We start from the raw sequence: 26018 nt of genomic DNA on the forward strand, positions 1-26018 counted from the left end.
CCCCCCAACCTCATCATCCTACTATATTCCTCCTCACCCCCTCCATAGTATTGATTCTTATCCTTTCAGGGCCACTACAGACCACACTAACTCCAGCCCTGTACACCGAGTTGTCTTACTAAACACACAAACGGGACAGAACAAATACTATTCTATTACCAGACTCGTCACCCCTGTGCTCAACTGAGCTGGGAAGTTCATCTTACTGTGCCCACTGCTCATCCCAGGAGAGAGGGACAGAAACAGTGGACAGAAGAGAAAGAGGAACTCCATCGATATGGGAGGGAAGGAGAAGAAGATTTTGGGCATTACTGATGTTCCGAAATACCAGGGGTGAGTGTCACTCAATCCAGTTTGCTTTTACAAATGAGCTGTTATAACCGGAAAAAGAAGACTTTGATAATGCAAAACAATAATTCCGCCAGTCTGACTTTTTTAAAACATATTTGCATTCTGGTATGGAAATAGATTAGAGCCCTTTTGGTTGAACCTCTTGTTAGCTTTTGTTATTTCTGTGTTGGTCTCTGTTATTCTACAGAGGTTCTGTGCAATCCCATGCATGCACAATAACAATGCTATGAACGTTAACACCCCAGCTAGCAAATAACGTTCTGAAATCCATGGGTTTCTTAGAGCTTGGTGAGAGTGTGGTTGTCCTATGATTATTTTGCATACAACCATCCCACAACTTTCTTGGAATGGTGCAGGACAGTTGCTTGTCTTCGGAACATTCTCAGCACATTTAACGTTAACAGAACGTTTCTTAAAAGTTTCAACATGGATACATTTCGTTTAAATTGGTTTGACGTTGGGAAGTTTCTAAAATAGTTAAGAAAAGTACTGTGGGATTTTCAGTACTTAAGGATAACATTTCATACAGATTTCCTCATGGTTCTATTTAAAGTCGGTACTAGTGCATAACGTTTCCTACATGTTTCCCCATGGTTCTATTTTAGGTAATGTTCTCAAATGATTCCGTGAATGTTAAGAAACAACGTTCTTCTGTGGGATTTTCAGTACTTAAGGATAACATTTCATACAGATTTCCTCATGGTTCTATTTAAAGTCGGTACTAGTGCATAAAGTTTCCTACATGTTTCCCCATGGTTCTATTTTAGGTAATGTTCTCAAATGATTCCGTGAATGTTAAGAAACAACGTTCTTCTGTGGGAGTTTCAGTACATCCACAGAACATTCCACAAGTTCCGATGTAGTTCTATTTATGGTAATATTTTTACTACATTCTGGAAATGTGCTCAAAATTGTGTAACTTAAGCGATGTTCTCAAAATGTCAAGAGAATATATGGCTGTCTGTTATGGCAGTTCTTGGTAATATTTTGTAAAAAGAAAATGGAACTCTACATATTAACATCAAATAGCTTTCAATTCCATCTTTGAATTTTCCATAAAAATCACAAGAATACGCTCAGGAAACGTTCTAAGAATGTTATTTAAAAACATATATGTTCCGTTCTCAGTGTCAACAAAACTATCTCTTGCCTCTCTCTTGTTAAGTATGTTCAGGTGTGCTAAAATGAACAGCTTTGTATGCATAAAAAAACATGGCATGCTAGCTCCATCCTGGCGGTGCAGTGGTCTAATTCCTGGGGTAGAGAACAGAAGATCATAGGTTTGAATCTCACTCTGTCAAAATATGTGGTTTCCATGATTAATGCCTAAATGAATATCCATGTGTCCTACTGTGCTTACACTTCAAAGATGTTAACAGATGATAAGATAACAGTGTAATTAAAAAGATTTAAAAAATTTGAGTGTGAAGAAAACTTTCACTAATAACCATAGCAAATTTTTCGCAACATTGAGAGAATGTTCTCAGAATGCTATTTAATTACCTTCAAATAGCCTGTCTGACAGATACTTTTCCAACCGCTTACAAGAAGCCTGATGCAAGCCTATATCAGTCAACCTTTGGATGAGAATGTGATGGCCAATGGTATCGAAAGCCTTGGAAAGGTCTATAAATAAGGCGGCACAATGATTGTTATGATCCAAGCAATTTAAAACATAATCTAAAACAAGCGTAGCAGCTGAAACTGTACTATGTCCTGGTCTAAAACTGGATTGGTGCACATTCTTAACTGAGAGTTAGTCCGGGATTCTAAAACTTTGGAAAGACAAGATCGTTTGGAAATTGGACAGTAGTTATCTATGTCGGGAGGATTTCCTCCTTTATGTAGGGGGAAGGCATGTGCCTCTTTCCAGATCCTAGGGATAACACCGGAAACAACTGTCAAGTTAAACATCTAGGTCAGTGGTTCTGTACAAAGTGGGGAAGAGAGCTGCAGTGAGAAGGGATCACGTGTATCAGCCCCTGTGCTTTTTTTTTTTTTACATCAATCTTTAACACAGCACTTCATACATCATAGACATCAAAGGGTTGACATGAAAATAAATAGGTGGCCAGCTGAAGCAAAATGGCTATTAAAAGCTTTACAATTTTCCATTTTTGTCTAGGGACCACAGGCTGTCAAAACTTTCTGGGGCAATGAGGGGTTGGAGTTTTGTTTCAAATATTTGACCACTTTTCCAGAAATTGGCTGGATTACCACCACTCTCTGAGACACAACTCAAGACATTTGTTGATTTCCTTTTTAACCAGGGATGGACGTCTATTTCTCAAATCTCTGAAGGACTGCCAATCAGACATAGAATCAGTCCATCTAGCCGCGTTTAAAGTTGGGGTGAATTAGTTGAGTTATCAGCTGAGTTAGATTTAGCTTGGTACAAATATCTTTCAGCCCATCAAATGCTGGCATCAACCAATCTAGATTAAGATCACCCACTATCAGTAAGTCAGATTGAGCATGGTTAGACAGCAGGTCACACAATTTTATTTTCTAAGAACTCATACAGTATGGAGGCAGAGGGAGGGCGATAAATTCCCACTAGCTTCAGATTGCCATTTTTACCAAGTCCCACATTTAGGACTAGACATTCGAATTGCTTAGGGACAGAGTTTGTGATGGATACCAACACATTTAAATAGCTCTTTATGTATATGGCGACATCCCCTCCTCTGCCAACTCTATCATCTAAAAACATTATAACCAACCAGATACACATCAGAGTCCTTAATAGACTTCTTTAGCCAAGATTCAGTTTAACCAGAACATCCACGTTGGTTTGAAAGGCCGGAGTTACAATAAAAACTATTATCGAAAAATAACTTCTGGAATTTACATGAATCAGTCCAAGGCTGCATCTGCGGGATTTCAGATCAGCCTGCGTTATAATACACACAGGCCATGTTCAACAGGTAACCCCCCTACTTTGAAAAATGTCAAATCATCCAACTTCCAGTAGGGGGCCTAGTCGCCTTCCGGACCACCCCCCAGCCATCCTCACATACTTTGTCTTTCCTCATATTTTGGGTGTGTATGTCACTCCTGCTGCCCAGTGTGAGAGGCCTGATAAGGAGGAGGCCATCGTTGGTTTTGTCTCCCACTTAAATTTTGGGGTTTACTGAAGCCAAGTGGGTGACTGAAGCCTGCTTGATTGAAGCAGGGTATATGGGTCCCCCTCCTTTCCCTATCCTCTCCCCATCAATCTCTGGAGTTGATTGCTTCTCATAAAGCCTAAGTAATTCACTTTTATGTGATATGATATGATACGGGCAGCAGGGTATCCTAGTGGTTAGAGCATTGGGCTAGTAACCGAAAGGTTGCAAGTTTGAATCCCCGAGCTGACAAAGTACAAATCTGTTGTTCTGCCTCTGAACAAGGCAGTTAACCCACTGTTCCTAGACCAAATAAGAATTTGTTCTTAACTGACTTGCCTAGTTAAATAAAGGGTAAAAAAAGATGCCTTTGTATAGTTTTTCCCCCCAAGCATTCGGATGGGAGATGAATGTTACAAATGATACAAATCAATGGGTCCTGCATACTGTAGGGCGGCCGTGTACCTATATTAGGCTTAATACCTCAACAAATATTTTTATGTCAAATTATGTCTCACCATTATTTCTCAACTTTATTTATCATTCGTGTTAATGTTGATCAATATTTCAGCTATGCTGGCCAATTGTAAATGATCAAATAAATGTCTGATCAATGGATACAATTCTGAACAAATTGTCATTTATAATGATAATTATGGCAGAGGCACCAATATATTGTCGAGTACACTAATTGTATACTGTTTTCATGTACATTCCCTCAATGTCTAAGTTTTTAATGTGGCCCGGGCTTTACTAATTCTTATGAAGCTAGGTATCACTGAACTGTATTCTGTGATGAGTTACAAAACAATAGAAATGCAGTTGTGTATTGCTGCTTTTTACCTGATATCCAACAGTCCATGATCAGTTCTGTTGACCATGAGATTATTTTGAGGAGAACATTTGTTGAGGCATACTATTTAAGCTCGGAGTGACATGTCGCCCATTGTTTGCCTTGTCTTCAATTACATGTGGCCATTGTTTACCGTGTTACCTGGCAACGACCACAACGGCGTTTCAAAGAGCTATCAGTCAAGGTGAGCTCGTGAATTTTAAGCTCCCCGTCCACTCAGCCTTCCTGATAGTTAGAGATGAGAGAAAAGGTACAATTTCTTAATTTCTGAACATTTTAATAGCATAAAAATATTATAATGTTTTGGTCATTGAAAAGCTATTTTTACTTGGGAAATAGGATGGACACAGGAACATTCACAGTTTAGCTATTGTAGATTTAATGGTGCCCCAAGGAACATTTAATAGATTTTTAATACTATTGGCATACAGTACATTTCAACTCAAAAACAAAAACCAATCAGGAAGGCTCTGCTGTTTGTAACACGGTACTCTGAAGGTAGTCAGCAGGCCACGCTGACAGGAAAGACACTTATATACATTTTAGGGAATTCACCTTTAAGATTATATGACAACACAAATCATTGAATATTTGAAGCTAATAATTATTCAACTGCCAGTACTGAACCCTTACGGAATTGAACCTTTGAAATGCAATGATAACAGATGCTATATTGTCTACTTCTCCACTTCTTATAGTTCAATATACCTCGTTTTTTAACTTTATCAATATAATTACTTGTACTGCAAATAATAATGGAGCAAATGAGTGCTATAACAGTTACAGTATAATGCAGACTACAACATCAACACCTACTGTGAGTCCATCTGCTGCATACTAAAATAATTAGTAATTAGTAATAATTGTTCTCTGCCGTGGAATGGAAAAGTACATTGGTTGGGAGGAGACGGGTACAGTTACACTTTTCTGCAAGGTTGCTTGGCTGTCGCCTTCGTGAAGGCTGAGGAACGAGTGTGTTTGTGTGTGTTTTTGTGTTTGTGTGTGTGAGCGAGCGAGCGAGCGAGCGAGATAGAAGAGATAGGTAGAGAGAGAAGAAAGAGACTTAGCTATCAGCAAGGTAAGAGCTACCAAGGTAAGAGCTACCAAGGTAAGAGCTACTAAGGTAAGAGCTACCAAGAGGGAAAGAGTCAAGTGCAAGTGTTAGTTCACAAAATGGGGGGGGGGGGGTTGCTGTGGAATGATTTAAGATAGTCTTTGAAGATGGTTTCAGATGGTTTCATGTGCCTTCATGTTTGTTTGCCGCATACATGCAGGCCTATAGACTTGGGGTTAGGTTATGGAGCATTTAGGTGTTGTAATCGTATACACCCCCAGTCCAGCCTTTCAGTAAAAGTAATGGTGATGATACTGTGATACTCTGATCTCTGTGTGTGTGTGCGTGTGTGTGTGCGTGCGTGTGTGTGTGTGTGTGTGAGTGTGTGTGTGCGTGCGTGCGCGTGTGTGTGTGTGTGGGGGAATGTTGTTGGCTTGAATGGAGAAAATAAACTTGCTGATAGCTCACATATTATATTCAATTTATTTGGCATTAACCTACTATTAATTAGTGAAGTGACCTCTGTCACAGTGTCAGAGAGATAACGTCACGCAATCACACATCCTCTCTTTGAGGGCCTCTAAAGAAAGGGGACAAGGGACAAACACAATCTACTTGGCCTCCTTTGGGATCTTTCTGGTAAACTGTGTTCGTGTTTGGATAGTGGCGTCAATTAGTCCGGGGGTATTTGGAGATCTACACATTAGACTCTGGCTAAAGGCCTGGGAGCTGCCAGTCAGATCTACACGTTAGTCTCTGGGCTAAAAGCCTGGGAGCTGCTAATCAGATCTACACGTTAGTCTTGGGGCTAAAAGCCTGGGAGCTGCTAATCAGATCTACACATTAGTTTTGGGGCTAAAAGCCTGGGAGCTGCTAATCAGATCTACACGTTAGTCTCTGGGCTAAAAGTCTAGGAGTTGCCAGTCAGATCTACACATTCGTTTCTGTGTTAAAAGCCTGGGAGCTGCCAGTCAGGGCCAAAACTGGGTTCAAAAATATTTGTATCAACATAACAAGGTTCAACAACTGAGACAAAAACGGAACAAGTTCCATAGACATGTGACTAACATAAATGGAATAATGTGTCCGTGAACAAAGGGGTGGGGGTGGGGGGGTCAAAATCAAAAGTATGGCCACCAGCTGCATTCAGTACTGCAGTGCATCTCCTCCTCATGGACTGCACCAGATTTGCCAGTTCTTGCTGTGAGATGTTACCCCACTCTTCCACCAAGGCACCTGCAAGTTCCCGGACATTAATGGGGGGAATGGCCCTAGCCCTCACCCTCCGATCCAACAGGTCCCAGACATGCTCAATGGGATTGAGATCCGGGCTCTTCGCTGGCAATGGCAGAACACTAACATTCCTGTCTTGCAGGAAATCACACACAAAATGAGCAGTATGGCTGGTGGCATTGTCATGCTGGAGGGTCATGTCAGGATGAGCCTGCAGGAAGGGTACCACATGAGGGAGGAGGATGTCTTCCCTGTAACGCACAGCATTGAGATTGCCTGCAATGACAACACGCTCAGTCTGATGATGCTGTGACACACCGCCCCAGACCATGACGGACCCTCCACCTCCAAATCGATCCGGCTCCAGAGTACAGGCCTCGGTGTAACACTCATTCCTTCGACGATAAACACAAATCCGACCATCACCCCTGTTGAGACAAAACCGTGACTCGTCAGTGAAGAGCACTTTTTGCCAGTCCTGTCTGGTTCCGCGACGGTGGGTTTGTGCCCATAGCCAATGTTGTTGTCGGTAATGTCTGGTGAGGACCTGCCTTACAACAGGCCTACAAGCCCTCAGTCCAGCCTCTCTCAGCCTATTGCGGACAGTCTGAGCACTGATGGAGGGATTGTGCGTTCCTGGTGTAACTCGGGCAGTTATTGTTGCCATCCTGTACCTGTCCCGCAGGTGTGATGTTCGGATGTACCGATCCTGTGCAGGTGTTGTTACAGTTGGTCTGCCACTGTGAGGACGATCAGCTGTCTGTCCTGTCTCCCTGTAGCGCTGTCTTAGGCGTCTCACAGTATGGATATTACAATTTATTACCATGGCCACATCTGCAGTCCTCATGCCTCCTTGCAGCATGCCTAAGGCAGATGAGCAGGGACCCTGGGCATCTTTCTTTTAGTGTTTTTCAGTCAGTAGAAAGGCCTCTTTAGTGTCCTATGTTTTCATTACTGTGACCTTAATGGCCTACCGTCTGTAAGCTCCGTTCCACAGGTGCATGTTCATTAATTGTTTATGGTTCATTGAGCAAGCATGGGAAACAGTGTTTAAACCCTTTACAATGAAGATCTGTGAAGTTATTCGGATTTTTACGAATTGTCTTTGAAAGACAGGGTCCTGAAAAGGGATGTTTCTTTTTTTGCTAAGTTTACAAATACAGATACGTGTTTGTTGTGCTTAAGATCCCGGAGTGCATCGTTAAGCTATGCACAGAGCTTCATTAGACCCCTTCAAAGTCTCTAGACTCTTTCTCTTGTTCTCCGTCCAGCGCGCTCTATTTCTCGCTCGCTCACACACACAAACATTTACCACGCATACACACATTGTGAAACGCAATACCACGTTGTCTCACATTTTTCTTCTCTGTATGTCAATCCTATATTTAGCACTTTGTTGCTATCCCACATTCTCCCAGACTGCTTTATAACAAACTGTCTTTTACCAATGGAGTTTTCCATTTCTGGTGATAGCATGCCTTCCTTTAACCCCTTTAACCTCTGTCCACAACCTTTGACCTGCCACCGCTCTGCCCCTCTGATGCCCCAAAATAACCCTCTTTAAAGCAGGTGATCCCCAGTCACAACTCCCTGGGGTGACCCAAAGCGCCCTTGAGAAACACTAAGGTCCCTGAGGTTCTCTGCGGTCTGTTCTGGTCTGCGTCCTAAGTGGCTCCCTATCCACAGGCCTCATAAGACTTGTCTAGCGGTCCCCCGGTACTAGTTGAAAAAAAAATGAATGGAAAGTACATTATATGGACACTGTTTAGTGCCAAAAATAAGGGGTTAAATAGATGTACAAAAAAAATAGAACAAATATTTCCTAATCTTTCTTGTATCTCTCAGAAATAGGAAATACACTTCAGAACAAACTTCCTTTATATTTTTTTTGGGGGGGGGCTATTTGTTGTTTCAAGTATTGAATCTGTTATTCAATGCGTTTGTATGGGTTAATAGCACTAAGGCCAAATAAAATGTTTCATCAAATATTTTTTTAAATATTATTTTTAGTTATACTTCAAGGGATCTTACAATTCTAAATCAAATACCTAGATTATCCTTCGGTATGACCTTCTTCAAAAAATATGTATGGTTTAGTAGAACCCCCCTCCCCTGGTTTAGACAGGGCTTAGACTGTTCAGTGCCAAAAATAAGGAGTTAAATAGATGTAAAGAAAATAAATGTTTCCTGATCTTTCTTAAATATATTTTTTGTACCTTTATTTAACTAGGCAAGTCAGTTAAAAGAACAAATTCTTATTTACAATGACAGCTTAGGAACAGTGGGTTAACTGCCTTGTTCAGGGGCAGAATTACAGATTTTTTACCTTGGGGATTTGATCTAGCAACCTTTTGGTTACTGGCCCAACGCTCTAACCACTAGGCTACCTGTCCTCCCCAGGTATCCTTATATTCCACAGATATAGGACAGACACTTCAGAACAAACTTCCTTTTGATTTTTTTTGGGGGGGACTATCTGTTGTTCCATGTAGTGAATCTGTAACGGTTTTCTAGGTGTGAAGGAGAGTCGGACCAAAATGCAGCGTGTAGATTGCGATCCATGTTTAATGAACAAAATGAAAAAACACAAATCAATATTAAACACTACAAAAACAAAGAACGTAACGAAAACTATACTAGTGTAAACTAACAGAGACAGGAACAAGGACACTAAGGACAATCACCCACGACAAACTCAAAGAATATGGCTGCCTAAATATGGTTCCCAATCAGAGACAACGATAAACACCTGCCTCTGATTGAGAACCACTCCAGACAGCCATAGACTTTGCTAGATCACCCCACTAGCTACAATCCCAATATATACACACCACATACAAAAACCCATGCCACACCCTGGCCTGACCCAATACATGAAGATAAACACAGGGCGTGACAGAATCTGTTATTCAATGCGTTTATATGAGCAAACAGAAGTAAGGCCCAAAATAATGTATATATTTTTTTTATCTTAAAATTCAAAATCAAATAGCTACATAGATTATCCTTAGGTATGACCTGCTTATAACACTTCCATATAGCATTTCTCAATCACAGTCCATCAGATCAGTTTTAGTCCTGTCCTCCGCATATGGTCCAAATTCTGACACCTCATTCTATCCCATTATCCCATTATCCTTGCATCTCTATAACCCTCCTCCTTTCTACTAACCCATCCACTCACCCACCCACCACAGACAGAAATGTGGTATTACAACCCTTGCACTGGGACCACTAAGGAGTCTGACAGCCATGTCTCTGGGCAGCTACTGTATATTCCTAGAGATAGTGATAGGAACTTATCATTGGTTTACACGTTTCCTCTTTGTGAGACGTGTAATTACCACTGTCCAGATACATGATTTGGTATAGTCTTGTAATGCTTTTGTGTAGATATTTGTACATATTTTGAACTTAGTTTTTAAATTTTTAAATTTACTTATCAATTTTTTTACTTAACACATATTTTTCTTAAAACCACATCGTTGGTTAAGGGCTTGTAAGTAAGCATTTCACTGTAAGGTCTACATACACCTGTTGTATTCGGCGCATGTGACAAATACAATATGATTTGATTTTGATTTGTGTTAGGGACAGTTTGAAATCGGTCCAACTCAAGGTGTCATAAAAAATGCCCCCTCCTCCCCAACCTTCAAAATATTTTCACATTACCCTCCCCTTGTACCGTAAAATAAATGCACACCCTTCCCTCCCATAGAAAACTAAAAATAATGTTTTACAACCACAAATAACAATAACTGTAGCGACCCTGTGTTTATAAACGTAGATATCAACTTTGCCACTTTCGCATGTTTTTGTGACACAGTCAATGCAACGCAGGGCTACGGGCCAGAAGTTGAGGGTTCACCGACCACCACAAACGTCCTCACTCTCCCTGCCTGTTCCATTAATTACAGTACGATCAGAGGCGGCTGCAGACAATGATAAGCTAGGGGGAAATCAGACTTTCCACATTTTGATGCCATATTTATAATTATGTAACATATATGCAACACGTTTTCCGCCAACAGGTTTCTGTACCAATGCACCACGCAACCAATAAACAAAGCATACCAACTTCGGGAACTTCAATACCAAGGTTTGCATTTTCAACACCACAGTAAATAGACTATGTGAATCTCAACAACCAGAAAATGCATCCCTCCCTACCTTGTAGGCCTACCCAGTATCGAAGGTTGGGTAGGCCTAAAGTCATGAAACTTTTTGCCGTTTTGTAACAGATGTATCTTTCCATTAATCAAATGGCCGCTGCAGTTTGGATTGATTTGATTTGTCGGTAAAAAAAATCCACATATAAACACAACACAGCGATTTTAAAAGTGCAATATAAAGTCGGGACATATTTCCATTGTGGTCCATTTTGTTTGTTAGTATAGATACAGAAACATGTATACAGACACATTACAGAGATACAGACAAATAAATGCTCAACCTCCAGATGAGAGGGGGTTCAAGAACAATTCTAACAAGTTTGTTTTGGCTTGTCTGTAGCTTATTCTTTAGATCAGGGATCATCAACCAGATTCAGCCACGGGCCAATTTTGTTCTTGAACGGATGTTCGGGGTGCCGGAACATAGTTATGAATAATTTGTAGACTGCAAATTGACCAGAAAAAGCACAAATAGATATGATATTTCACTAAAACATAATCATTTCAAACCTTGCTTACATTTGATTACAATGACGTGTCTCTCTATTTTGCATAGGAATACTTCAGAACATGTTCTTAAATTAAAATCACTTTTAGCTGATTTCCTGGTGTTTTCACATTCTCATGTCCAGCAAAGAAAATTCCATCCCAAAATGTTTATTTAATTTGTAGTTATTGTTGAGGAGTATTTCTGTCCTTTTGTGGGAAAAAACTCATTCTGATTGGCTGGGCCCTGGCTCCCAAGTGTGTGGGCCTATGCCCTCCCAGGCTTACCCGTGGCTGTGCCCCTGCCAAGTCATGTGAAATCTATAGATTAGGGCCTGATTTCCTTATGTGAACTGGAACTCAGTAAAATCTTAGAAATTGTTGCATGTTGTGTTTCTATTTTTCTTCAGTATATTTTGGACAAACGTATGCATACCTACAGGAGCCCTTTGTAGTAGCCTATTTAGATTAAAACATGTTGACTGGTTGTATTTATGCCACATTGTCACGCCCTGGTCTTAGTATTTTGTGTTTTCTTTCTTTATTTGGTCAGGCCAGGGTGTGACATGGGTTTATTTTGTGTTGTGTTTATGTATGGGGGTTTTTCGTAGGTTTTGGGATTGTGGCTTAGTGGGGTGTTCTAGCAAAGTCTATGGTTGCCTGAGGCGGTTCTCAATCAGAGGCAGGTGATTCTCGTTGTCTCTGATTGGGAACCATATTTAGGCAGCCATATTCTTTGGGTGTTTCGTGGGTGATTATTCCTGTCTTTGTGTTAGTTGTCACCAAATAGGCTGTATAGGTTTTCACGGTCCATTTGTTGTTTTTGTATTGTCGTGTTTATTTGTCATTAAAGATGTATCGTATTAACCACGCTGCATTTTTGTCCGACTCTCCTTCAACGGAAGAAAACCGTAACAGAATCACCCACCTGTCTATTTCCTCCCAAGTCGTATATTCCAACCTTGGTTGCTCCTGCTGCCGCTGCCTGTCACCACGCTGATTGGTCCTGGTGTGGTGGGTGATTCTGTTCCTGTCTCAGTGTTTTGTATTTCACCAGATAGGCTGTATAGGTTTTCACGTTCCGTTTGTTGTTTTGTTTTGATCGTGTTTATTCGTCATTAAACATGATCGTATTAACCAGGCTGCATTTTGGTCCGACTCTCTTTCGACGGAAGAAAACCGTAACAGAATCACCCAACACACCAGGACCAAGCAGCGTGGTGACAGGCAGCGGCAGTTGGAGCTACGAAGTTTAGAGTATACGACTTGGGAGGAAATAGACAGGTGGGCGGTCGACCCAGAGAGAGTGCCGGAGCCCGCCTGGGATTCGCTGGAGCAGGGCTATAGGAGAATGGAGTCGAAGAGACAAGCACGGCGGCGCAGAAGGAAACCTGAGAGTCAGCCCCAAAGATTTATTGGGCTGGGGCTCAGGGAGAGTGTGGCAGAGTCAGGGTTCAGACCTGAGCCAACTCCCCCTGTTTATCGTGAGGAGCCAAGAAGGAGACCAGAACCAGAGCCGGTGTTGGAGGTGAGTGAAGCAGAGACTGTGAAGGAGTTAATGGGGAAAGTGGAGGAGAGAGTTATGAGGGAGTTGCTAGGTTGGTGCTTTAGATACGATATTCGCCCGACGGAGCATGTCGGGGATTTGATGGCACCTGGGTCAGCGCTCCATACTCGTCCTGAGGTGCGTGTTAGTCGACTGGTGAAGAGTGTGCCAGCCTCACGCACTAGGCCTCCTGTGTACCTACCTAGCCTTGCACGTCCTGTGCCAGTCCTGCTCTCAGGCTCTCCAGTACACCTTCACGGTCCGGTCCATCCTGTGCCACCTTCACACACCAGTCCTCCGGTGGCAGCTCCCCGCACCAGGCTTCCTGTGCGTGTCCTCGGCCCAGTACCACCAGTGCCAGCACCACGCACCAGGCCTTCAGTGCGCCTCGCCTGTTCAGCGCTGCCAGAGCCTTTCTCCTCTCCAGCGCTGTCGGAGTCTCCCGCCTGTTTAGCGCTACCAGAGCCTTCCTCCTCTCCAGCGCTGCCGGAGTCTCCCGCCTGTCTAGCGCTATCAGAGCCTTCCTCCTCTCCAGCGCTGCCGGAGTCTCCCGCCTGTTTAGCGCTGCCAGAGCCTTCCTTCTCTCCAGCACTGCCGGAGTCTCCTGCCTGTTCAGCGCAGCCAGAGCTGCTAATCTGCATGGAGCAGCCAGAGCTGCTAGTCTGCATGGAGCAGCCAGAGCTGCCAGTCTGCATGGAGCTGCCAGTCTGCATGGAGCAGCCAGAGCTGCCAGTCTGCATGGAGCTGCCAGTCTGCATGGAGAAGCCAGAGCTGCCTGTCTGCATGGAGCAGCCAGAGCAGCTAGAGCCACCAGTCAGCCAGGATCCACCAGTCAGCCAGGATCCGCCAGTCAGCCAGGATCCGCCAGTCAGCCATGATCTTCCAGATCCGCCAGTCAGCCAGGATCCACCAGATCCGCCAGTCAGCCAGGATCCGCCAGTCAGCCATGATCTTCCAGATCCGCCAGTCAGCCAGGATCTGCCAGAACCACCACCTAGCCAGGATCCGCCAGTCAGCCAGGATCTGCCAGAACCACCAGCTAGCCAGGATCTGCCAGAGCCTACTACCTGCCTGAGTTTCCTCTCAGTACTGGGCTTCCTCTCGGTACTAGGCATCCTCTCAGTGCTGAGCTTCCCCTCAGTGCCGAGCTTCCCGTCAGTGCCGAGCTACCCCTCAGTGCCGAGCTACCCCTCAGTGCCGAGCTACCCCTCAGTGCCGAGCTTCCCCTCAGTCCCGAGCTTCCCCTCAGTCCCGAGCTTCTACCTCAGTCCCGAGCTGCCCCTCAGTCCAGTGGGGTCCTTGGTGAGGGTTATTAGGCCAAGGTCGGCGGCGAGGGTCGCCAATCAAAGGACGCGTTACAGGGGGACTAAGACTTGGTTGGAGTGGGGTCCACGTCCCGAGCCGGAGCCGCCACCGTGGACAGACGCCCACCCGGACCCTCCCCTATGGGTTTTAGTGTGCGGCCGGGAGTCCGCACCTTGAGGGGGGGGGGGGGGGGGGTTCTGTCACGCCCTGGTCTTAGTATTTTGTGTTTTCTATATTTATTTGGTCAAGCCAGGGTGTGACATGGGTTTATTTTGTGTTGTGTTTATGTATCGGTTTTTTTAGTAGGTTTTGGGATTGTGGCTTAGTGGGGTGTTCTAGCAAAGTCTATGGTTGCCTGAGGCGGTTCTCAATCAGAGGCAGGTGATTCTCGTTGTCTCTGATTGGGAACCATATTTAGGCAGCCATATTCTTTGGGTGTTTCGTGGGTGATTGTTCCTGTCTTTGTGTTAGTTGTCACCAAATAGGCTGTATAGGTTTTCATGTTCCGTTTGTTGTTTTTGTATTGTCGTGTTTATTCGTCATTAAAGATGTATCGTATTAACCACGCTGCATTTTGGTCCGACTCTCCTTCAACGGAAGAAAACCGTAACACACATATAAAAGCTAATACATTTAAAAAGTTAAATGATACATATTTAGGATATATTGAAGCATTAGGTTCTAGGTTCGTGGTGAATAGCCGCTCGGATTGGAGAAGAGGCAGGCAGAGCACACATGAAACTTTACAGAATAACTTGGCCTGCCGGGACATACATTATACAGTGGGGAGAACTGTATAATTATTTGAAACACTGCCGATTTTGCAGGTTTTCCTACTTACAAAGCATGTAGAGGTCTGTAATATTTTTTATCATAGGTACACTTAAACTGTGAGAGATGGAATCTAAAACAAAAATCCAGAAAATCACATTGTATGATTTTTAAGTAATTAATTAAATCAAATCAAATCAAATGTATTTATATAGCCCTTCGTACATCAGCTGATATCTCAAAGTGCTGTACAGAAACCCAGCCTAAAACCCCAAACAGCAAGCAATGCAGGTGTAGAAGCACGGTGGCTAGGAAAAACTCCCTAGAAAGGCCAAAACCTAGGAAGAATTCTAGAGAGGAACCAGGCTATGTGGGGTGGCCAGTCCTCTTCTGGCTGTGCCGGGTGGAGATTATAACAGAACATGGCCGAGATGTTCAAATGTTCATAAATGACCAGCATGGTCGTATAATAATAAGGCAGAACAGTTGAAACTGGAGCAGCAGCACGGTCAGATGGACTGGGGACAGCAAGGAGTCATCATGTCAGGTAGTCCTGGGGCATGGTCCTAGGGCTCAGGTCAGTTAAAACTGGAGCAGCAGCACGACCAGGTGGACTGGGGACAGCAAGGAGTCATCATGTCAGGTAGTCCTGGGGCATGGTCCTAGGGCTCAGGTCCTCCGAGAGAGAGAAAGAAAGAGAGAAGGAGAGAATTAGAGAACGCACACTTAGATTCACACAGGACACCGAATAGGACAGGAGAAGTACTCCAGATATAACAAACTGACCCTAGCCCCCCGACACATAAACTACTGCAGCATAAATACTGGAGGCTGAGACAGGAGGGGTCAGGAGACACTGTGGCCCCATCCGAGGACACCCAGGGACAGGGCCAAACAGGAAGGATATAACCCCACCCACTTTGCCAAAGCACAGCCCCCACACCACTAGAGGGATATCTTCAACCACCAACTTACATTCCATTTGCAGCTGTATAAACGGCTTTTGCACCATTATTCAAATGACATTTTCACTGAAGCCTAGAGTAGAGTTTTGTACTCACTTGAAACAATAATGCAATTATTCATTACATTGTGGTGTTATAGGGTAGTCTAGGTAGGGTCATTTGAAAATGATATTGTCTCTAAGCAAGATCATTTGGGGAGCTTTTTGTCTCATGTTTTCGCTTTTCTTTCATGAGATGCACATGCACTCTCAGCTTGTCCTAATTTGTTATTGTGGATTCATGTTGAAAATTGTAGCATTGAATGCTTTTTTTAATGTGTGTTATGACTGCTAGTAGGCCTATTGCATATCTGGACAAACGATCCACCTACCACTATTTTCACTATGAATGGTGGATAGAGGGCAGGATAGACAGTTAGACTGGTAAACTATATTGACCTGTGGTATAGTGAAAGTTAGAGTGAAAATGCGTACATAAGGCAAGTGCCAAAGGAAGTGCCAAAACACCTTGATATAAGGGAGGCGCATGCAAGCAGATGAGGAAATGTGGCTATGATGGAAGAAATGATCCAGTAAAACATGCAAAAGAGTGAATGTAAACTAGTGAAAAAACGTACAACCCTTTCCCGTGCCCAATAAAAAACAACACAACCATCCCCAAAGCAAAAAAAAAAAGTTAGACAACCCTCCCCTATTTTGGAAAGTCGACTTAGTTGACTAATTCGACCATTGAAAAAAAATAAACAAGCACACATAACTTGAAAAAGCCATACATAAATTTTTATTTTATTTCATTTGATTTAGCTAGGCAAGTCAGCTTAGAACAAATTCTTACTTACAATGACTGCCTATTTTTTAAAGCTGCCCAGAGAGGACGTCATTTTTATGGGAAGAGGCAACTCATTCCCCTCTGAGGCTCCAGTATCCAATAAATGACCTTTCCCAGCGTTATACCGGAACCTGTATAAGCACACATTAGCAACACCTGATCTGGTTGCTGTGAATGTGTGCATTCCTAACACAGGGAAAGTAAATCAGTTAGATATCTGGGCGCAGAACCATAAATAGTCCTGTAAACCAAACCCAGTCTAGGTTTGAGGCTAGGGGACACCCTAGCCTCAACAGGCAGCCAGTTAAGTTCCTGAAAGCAGCTCCTGCCTATGTAGGTATGTGAACTCACCTTTAATACTACCCTGGTCAGCTTATTCTGGGCTATCTGGAGCTTCCCTTTCATAAGCTTAGATAGAAGTACTAGCGTAGTCAAAATGTCATTGAGTGAGGGCAGTGGCTAGCACGTTCATGGAGTCCTTATCAAGCAGCTTGGACTTTCTAGACCAACAGTCTTGGCATTAACCTTCCCTAGCACTTTAGTGGCCATGCTCACACCTCCCAAGCTTCCATCAACGATACATCCCAGGGAGCTATCAGAGGTTTTAGTAGTCAGCACCTCAACCCTAGCTCTACTCTGATTTCAGAGGACCTACTCAATTTAGGTCTGGATGCAAAAACAATTCCCTCAGATTTACCTAAGTGTAGAGATAGCGTATTATCTCCAATCCATTTGTTAATTTTAGTAAGCTCTGCGCTAAGTATTCTCTCCAACATAGTTTTACTTTTGTGAGACACCAGAAGTGTAGAGTCATCGGCATAAAGGAAAAGACGGCAAGAACAACCATCTTTCATATTGTTAATCTACAGTAGAAACAGTAGAGGCCCAAGCACCCTCCCCTGCGGAATGTCACAACTCATTGGTTTTGCCTGACACAGTGAACCATTAACCTCTACTACTTGTTCCCTACTTGATAAATAGGACTACAGTGGTTAACTGTATCAAAGGCCTTTTGTAGGCCAAGCAGTACCATTCCACAGAGATTTTTCTCATTAATCTCTTTCCAGATGAATCAAATCAAATCAAACGTTATTTGTCACATTCGACGAAATGCTAACTTACAATCCCATAATCAACAATGCTGTTGTAAGAAAAATAAGTGTTAAGAAAGTATTTACTAAAATAAACTGAAGTAAAAAATAAATTTTTTAAAAAAAATTAAAGAGCAACAATAAAATAACATAAGGCTATATACAGGGGGTACTGGTAGAGAGTCAATGTGGGGGGGGGGGGCACAGGTTAGTCAAGGTAATTGAGGTAACATGTACATGTAGGTAGAGGTAAAGTGACTATGCTTAGATAATAAACAGAGAGTAGCAGCAGTGTAAAAATGGGGGTGGGGGTAATGCAAATAGTCTGGGAAGCCATTTGATTAGCTGTTCAGAAGTGTTATGGCTTGGGGATAAAACCTAAACTTGGTGTTCCGTTACCGCTTGTCATGCGGTAGCAGAGAGAACAGTCTATGGCTAGGGTGGCTGGAGTCTTTGGCAATTTTTAGGGCCTTCCTCTGACACCGCTTGGTATAGAGGTCCTGGATGGCAGGAAGCTTGGCCCCAGTGATGTACTGGGCCATACGCACTACCCTCTGCCGTGCCTGCGGTCGGAGATCGAGTAGTTGCCATACCAGGTTGACGATGCAACCAGGATGCTCTCGATGGTGCAGCTGTATAGCTTTTTGATGATCTTAGGTCCCATGCCAAATCTTTTCAGTCTCCTGAGGGGGAATAGGTGTTGTCATGCCCTCTTCAAGACGGTCTTGGTGTGTTTGGACCATGATATTTTGTTGGTGACATGGACACCAACGAACTTGTAGTCAGTCAAGTAAAGTAGACATGAATCAGTTGAGTATGTTCCACTAAAACCTGACTGAAAATCATACATTAGACTTTGTTTGTTGACATAATTCATACATTTTCTCATGTACAAATCTCTCCAGGATCTTTGATGTTATACTGGGGATGGATACAGGCCTATAATTCCCAGGGTCAGACTCTATCCCCTTCTAATACAGAGGTATAGCTTTTGTCTGTTTCATGTCCCTGGGAAAGATGCCTTGTTCAATTTGCTCAGCAGAATCTATAAGAAACCCTGCAGGAATAGTATCCAGGCCTGTGGCTTCTTATATAATGTAGAAGTTGCTTTAAATGTTGAGAAATAAACTGTGTGTGGAACAGGACAGAAATAGGCAGGAAGAACAGGTGTGTTCCTGACAGGCTGTGTGGTTTCAACATTGCTGACTGAGATTGTCTTGAAATCCAACACTGAGAAATAGTCCCTTGATTCTGAGGAAGAAGAAATAGGACCTTGAGGGGGAGGTTTAGGATGGGACGGAGGCGGTAGGACTTGTGCTAACTTGAACCTGCAGACCACTGGCCCTTGATGACGTCTGTAAAATCCTTTATGAACACTAATGAGCCAAGCCAAGCTGCACTGTTCTGACTTGGCCACGAATCCCTGTAGTTGCTGGAACCCTGCTGGAGAGGACAGTGTAATAAGATAATATCCACACCAGTGCAGTATGATTAGGGTCAGCACCATACTAACTTGAGCCTGCTGACTACTTGCTGATCTGGTGATATAAGTGTCTCACAGACTCATACAGTTTTAGGAACTATTAAGAATCATTTGAAGTTGTTGTTTGGCACAGTCAAGTTCCCAAATCATCAAAACCAGACAGAATTGGGTTTCCTGAAAGCACTAAGATCATCTTACATCTATTATAGGCAACATACAACAATTATGCTACTTAGTGTTTCGAAGCTTTATAGAAACTCACCCCAAAGGACTTGTCATGCTATAAACACTTGTTGAGATTACCTTTGTAATTGTAAAAACTGTGAACACCAATGCCGCTATGCAGTTACATCCAATGAGTGTACAAAACATTAGCAACACCCGACTATGATCATAGACTGACCAGGTGATTCCAGCTGAAAGCTATGATCCCTTGTTGATGTAACTTGTTAAATCCATAATTGAGACATGAATTGTATGTGTGTCATTCAGAGGGTGTATCAGTATAGATTCCTCCTCCGTATCATCACTCAACAGAGTTAGATTGTAAAACTGTCCCACTGGCATGGAGGATTAGCAAGATTAGTGAGGGAGAGCTTTACAGCTACCGGTATTTCAAAGCACTGCCACCATCTCCAGATATAGACTGCTTCAACAGAGCTGGAAACTGATGGATGATTGAATGATACTGTATTAGGACCTGTAAATCTGCAATTCAGTATCAGATGAGAAAAACACATTCCCTCTCACGAGCAATAAAATAGTATAATATTTGATTCTATTTCAAACTGATCTCATTTTGTTTGTTTGTTTGTTTGTTTGACGTTGCTGTTGTAGGTCAGATAAGAAGCCTTCTCCATGCTCTGAGGGTTGTGGTAGTGAGTCGACCTCAGGAAGCAGGAAGCAATATGGAAGAGTCCATCAGACCCAGACGTCGGGGCTTCCATGGTCCCAGCCCTGCTCCAACTCCTCCCCTGCTGGGGACAAGATGGAGCGGCTAAAGGTGATCCGTAACCATAGCAACAGCCTTCGTCTGGGTCGACTGGCGTTCTTCAGACACCTGGAGAAGGTGGAGACCATGAGGAGCTTCTGGGAGCTGAAGCATGTGGAGCTGGAGGGAGACCCACAACAGGTAGGCCTTACGCCCGAACACTCATTACCTGTACTCCTCATCTTCTTCTCTATACCCCCAAACCTCATTCATACCCTAACCCTCTTATATACTCATCCTCTAACCTATACCCATCCATCCTCTTACCCTTTACCCTCGACAGGTAGGGTCTTCACCCCATTCCTCAACTGTATCAAATCAAAGTTTACTGGTCGCCTACACAGATTTGCAGATGTTATTGCAGGTGCAGCGAAATGCTTGTGTTTCTAGCTCCAACACTCCTGTAAAAAGTAAGGCTATCACCCCCGATCCTCACCTTTATCCCTCTCCAACAGGTAAGTCTTACAACCAAATCCTCACCTGTACCCCTCATCTGCTGGCTTGCCTCTGAAGCTAAGCAGCTTTGGTCCTGGTCCAGCTGCTGCTGGAAGTGGTGTTGGAGGGCCAGTAGGAGCAATGGTGGGAAAAGTACACAATTGTAATACATGAGTAAAAGTAAAGTTACGTTAATAGAAAATGACTGAAGTGAAAGTCACCCATTAATACTTTAGTAAAAGTCAAAAAGTATTTGGTTAAAAATATACTTAAGTATCAAAAGAACTTGTAATTGCTAAAAATATACTTAAGTATCAAAAGTTAAAGTATATTTTACAGATAGCCAGTGGCACACCCCTGCACTTAGACCTAATTTACATAATTGAATGAGTCCGCCAGATCAGATGCAGTAGGGATGACCAGGGGTTTTCTCTTGATGTGTGTGAATTGGACAAGTTCCCTGTCCTGCTAAGCATTTCAAATGTAATGAGTACTTTTGGGTGTCAGGGAAAATGGAGTAAAATGGAGTAAATGGAGTAAAAAGTACATAATTTTCTTTCAGAATGTAGTGAAGTAAAGGTAAAAGTTGTCAAAAATATAAAAAGTAAAGTACAGATACCCCCAAAAACTTCTTAAGAAGATCCCTGTACAGGGACAGCAGCCATAACAGGGGTAAAAGTTGTCAAAAATATAAAAAGGAGAGTACAGATACCCCCCAAAACTTCTTAAGAAGTACTTTAAAGTATTTTTACTTAAGTACTTTACACCACTGAGTAGGAGGCACGACAGGCAATAGTTAGGCACTATAGGCTAATGATAATTTAACTGATGTCAGACAATACATTGCGCATATGATTTCCCACACCCAGCAGAGAATTGCACTCAGCTTGCATTTTGACTCACAGCCATAGCCTAGTCTACAGTTGAAGTTGGAAGTTTACATACACTTAGGTTGGAGTCATTAATAAAACTCGTTTTTCAACCACTCCACAAATTTCTTGTTAATAACAAACTATAGTTTTGGCAAGTCGGTTAGGATATCTACTTTGTGCATGACACAAATCATTTTTACAACATTTCTTTACAGACAGATTATTTCACTTATAATTCATTGTATCATAATTCCAGTGGGTCACTACAAAACCGCCATCAAAAAAGCCAGACTGCGGTTTGCAACTGCACATGGGGACAAAGCTTTTACTTTTTGGGGAAATGTCCTCTGGTCTGATGAAACAAAAATAGAACTGTTTGGCCATAATGACCATCGTTATGTTTGGAGGAAAAAGGGGGAAGCTTGCAAGCCGAAGAACACCATCCCAACCGTGAAGCACGGGGGCGGCAGCATCATGTTGTGGGGCTGCTTTGCTGCAGGAGGGCCTGGTGCCCTTCACAAAATAGATGGCATTATGAGTTAGGAAAATGATGTGGATATATTGAAGCAACATCTCAAGACATCAGTCAGGAAGTTAAAGCTTGGTCGCAAATGGGTCTTCCAAATGGACAATGACCCCAAGCATACTTCCAAAGTTGTGGCAAAATGGCTTAAGGACAACAAAGTCAAGGTACTGGAGTGGCCATCACAAAGCCCTGACCTCAATCCCATAGAAAATGTGTGGGCAGATCTGAAAAGCGTGTGCGAGCAAGGAGGCCTTCAGACCTGATTCAGTTACACCAGCTCTGTCAGGAGGAATGGGCCAAAATTCACCCAACTTATTGTGGGAAGCTTGTGGAAGGCTACTCGAAACGTTCCACCCAAGTTAAACAATTTAAAGGCAATGCTACCAAATACTAATTGAGTGTATGTTTTATCTTCTGACCCACTGGGAATGTGATGAAAAAATATAATAGCTGAAATAAATCATTCTCTCTACTACTATTTTGACATTTCAAATTCTTAAAGCCGAAGAACACCATCCCAACCGTGAAGCACGGGGGCGGCAGCATCATGTTGTGGGGCTGCTTTGCTGCAGGAGGGCCTGGTGCCCTTCACAAAATAGATGGCATCATGAGTTAGGAAAATGATGTGGATATATTGAAGCAACATCTCAAGACATCAGTCAGGAAGTTAAAGCTTGGTCGCAAATGGGTCTTCCAAATGGACAATGACCCCAAGCATACTTCCAAAGTTGTGGCAAAATGGCTTAAGGACAACAAAGTCAAGGTACTGGAGTGGCCATCACAAAGCCCTGACCTCAATCCCATAGAAAATGTGTGGGCAGATCTGAAAAGCGTGTGCGAGCAAGGAGGCCTTCAGACCTGATTCAGTTACACCAGCTCTGTCAGGAGGAATGGGCCAAAATTCACCCAACTTATTGTGGGAAGCTTGTGGAAGGCTACTCGAAACGTTCCACCCAAGTTAAACAATTTAAAGGCAATGCTACCAAATACTAATTGAATGTATGTTTTATCTTCTGACCCACTGGGAATGTGATGAAAAAATATAATAGCTGAAATAAATCATTCTCTCTACTACTATTGAGACATTTCAAATTCTTAAAATGAAGTGGTGATCCTAACTGACCTAAGACAGGGAATTCTTTCTAGGATTAAATGTCAGGAATTGTGAAAAACTGAGTTTAAATGTATTTGGCTGAGGTGTATGTAAACCTCTGACTTCATAGGCTACGGCTGCCTATTATGATTATTGCTGTTATATTAGGAACTGAGTGAGTAGTGTTTGGTCTGATGCTATTTTGAAAGCCAAGAAGAAGAATATATATTTTTTAAATTAAGTAAAGTACATTCCTCTACGGGATCGGTGTGGCCCCCCTCCCCCGCGCGGGATGGTTGAGCTAATGTAGGCTAATGTGTATAGCATGAGATTGCAAGTAACAAGAAAACTTTCCAGGACATAGACATATCTTATATGGTCAGAAAGCTTAAATGTGTGTAAATCTAACTGTTAATCTAGTTATTATAGTGAAATAATACCATGCTATTGTTTGAGGAGATTTCACATTTATTATCTTCAAAATGTATCAATAAACCAATTAGGCACATTTGGGCAGACTTGAAAATAAATGCAATGATCAATTTGATCAGTCTAAAACTTTGCACATATACTGCTAATTTGTACCTAACCTGAAATAATACATTATGGCCTTTCTCTTGCATTTCAAAGAAACATGTTTTTTCCTTTGTATTATCTTTCACCAGATCTAATGTTTTACATTATCCTACATTAATTTCACATTTACACAAACGTCAAAGTGTTCCTTTCAAATGGTATCAAGAATATAGTTATCCTTGCTTTAGGTCCTGAGCTACAGGCAGTTAGATATGGGTATGTCATTTTAGGCTAAATTTTTAAAATAGGGTCAGATCCTTTTAAGGCTGCCAGGCTTGCTAGGACAGACAATATACAACTTCAATTAGCACTGAGGTGTGAAGTGAGGGGTGTCGAAGCCTTTGGGCCCAACAAGTGGCAGTAGTCTCTCGCAGCCTGCCCCACCCAAATCCAGAGGCCTTTGAAGCCCCCTTCCGCTGTTCAGAGACCATCCACTGGCATTTTCTACAAGAAATCTGCCTCCAGAAATAAAAGCTTCTCCCAAAAGGGTGTGACACGTACTCCCGTTGCCTACTGCACTGCTGTTTGGATTCCACCTGGTGATCTGTTCACCATCTGCCCTGGCCTGTCTCCCCATGTCTGGCACAGGTACCTCCACCACACTCCCCCCTCTCTCCCGAGCTTTCGCTCGCCTCCAGCACGTACGCACTGTTGGGGCAAGTGACTCTGAACTTACAATGACTAGATTGTTATTGACCAAGTTGTTATATATTTAAAAAAAAATGCATTTTGACAATTTTCTATTTGCTTCATGACTCCTACCTGCTTTGTTGACTATGAACTTTCTTTGTTACCCAACCATGGTACAGACTATGTTTGTTCCTACACTCGGGACTCGGACTCTCTATTGGTTATACAGACTTTTGTTCTCCCATCCTATTCTAACCACCTCTCGCCGGCTTTGTATTCATGTTACCTGATGGAATTTCAATATGATCTTGTTGCCATTTAATGAACATTCAAATGTCATAAATCAACACTGCTAAGCTCTCCCTGTCCTCTGCCATGCCTTGATTGTATTACTTCTGATGATATCTGGAAATGTGCATGTACACCCTGGCCCATCTACTGTTGCTAGCCCCAATTCTGACTTGTGCTCTGATATCTGCTTTACTGATTTCTGCTCTCGTAAAAGCAGGGTTTTCTGCAGGTTAAAACTAGAAGATTATTACCTAAAATTGATCAATTGAAAGTGTGGGTTAACACCTCCAATCCAGATGTGTCGGTCATTAATGAGACATGGTTAAGGAAGAATGTTTTAAATACACATTTTTCTGGTTATAACCTTTTTCAGCAAGACAGATCTTCAAAAGGTGGGGGAGTGGCAATCTTTACCACCAGTGCTCATTTGTCTCCACCAAGTCTGTCCCCAAACAATTTGATTTGCTGGTTTTAAGCATTAAACTTCAAATAGCTCTTTGTTGACTGTTGTCGGATGCTATCGTCCTCCATCAGAACCTGCCCTAAGCTGTCTCCTGACCCTATGTCTGAATTTGTCCTGCTAGATGACCTAAACTGGGACATGTTTGAATCACCTGACCAAGTCTAAAGCAATGGGACCCCCTACATGTTTTCTCAGATTATTACCAATTGACTCCAATTTTTTACCTTTATTTACAAATTCTTATTTTCAATGATGGCCTAGGAACAGTGGGTTAACTGCCTGTTAATTGCCTGTCAGGGGCAGAACGACAGATTTGTACCTTGTTTTGTACCTTGTCAGCTCGGGGATTTGAACTCTAACCACTAGGCTACCCTGCCACCCCAAATAATCCTGATAGATATCCGTCTGGTGTTTTCTGTAATGACCTTAGTTATCACTGTTTTTACAGCTTGTTCGTGATGGCTGCTCAGTGAAATGACCTGTCCTGATTTGTCATAGACGCTTGCTAAAAAACTTTAATGAGCAAGCCTTCCTACATGAACTGGCCTCTGTCAAATGGTATAGAATCAGCTTGATCTCCTCTGTTGAAGACGCTTGGACATTTAAAAAATATATTTTTACTGGTATTGTTAACAAACACCCCCATAAAGAAAATGAGAATTAAAAACAGGTTTAGCTCCTGGTTCGACCGTGATCTGGCAGAGATACTCCACCTCAAGAATTGCATTTGGCGAAAGGCTCGGCACACACATACTCAGGCTGACTGGCTCTCGTTCAGGCAAATGACAAATAAATGCAATCAGGCTATCCGGAAGGTCAAAGTTAGTTACCTTAAGGAGCAGTTCTCCCTGTGGGTCTAACCCCAAGAAATTCTGGAAAACGATTAAAGACCTGGA

The 26018-nt window shown here is 42.7% G+C and overlaps 1 protein-coding gene across 1 annotated transcript in view; it reads left to right on the forward strand.

The window, feature by feature from the left end:
- LOC109898091 (myosin light chain kinase family member 4-like) overlaps positions 1-26018 on the forward strand; it is a 67943-nt gene continuing 41925 nt past the window's right edge. The window contains exons 1-2 of the mRNA XM_031833600.1: positions 1-333; positions 20083-20377. Coding sequence (XP_031689460.1) covers positions 278-333; positions 20083-20377 — 351 coding nt within the window. The 5' untranslated portion in view covers positions 1-277. The remainder of the gene's footprint in view (positions 334-20082; positions 20378-26018) is intronic.

The sequence above is a fragment of the Oncorhynchus kisutch genome, linkage group LG10 (assembly GCF_002021735.2).
Source record: "Oncorhynchus kisutch isolate 150728-3 linkage group LG10, Okis_V2, whole genome shotgun sequence".
Classification (NCBI taxonomy): Eukaryota; Metazoa; Chordata; class Actinopteri; order Salmoniformes; family Salmonidae; genus Oncorhynchus; species Oncorhynchus kisutch.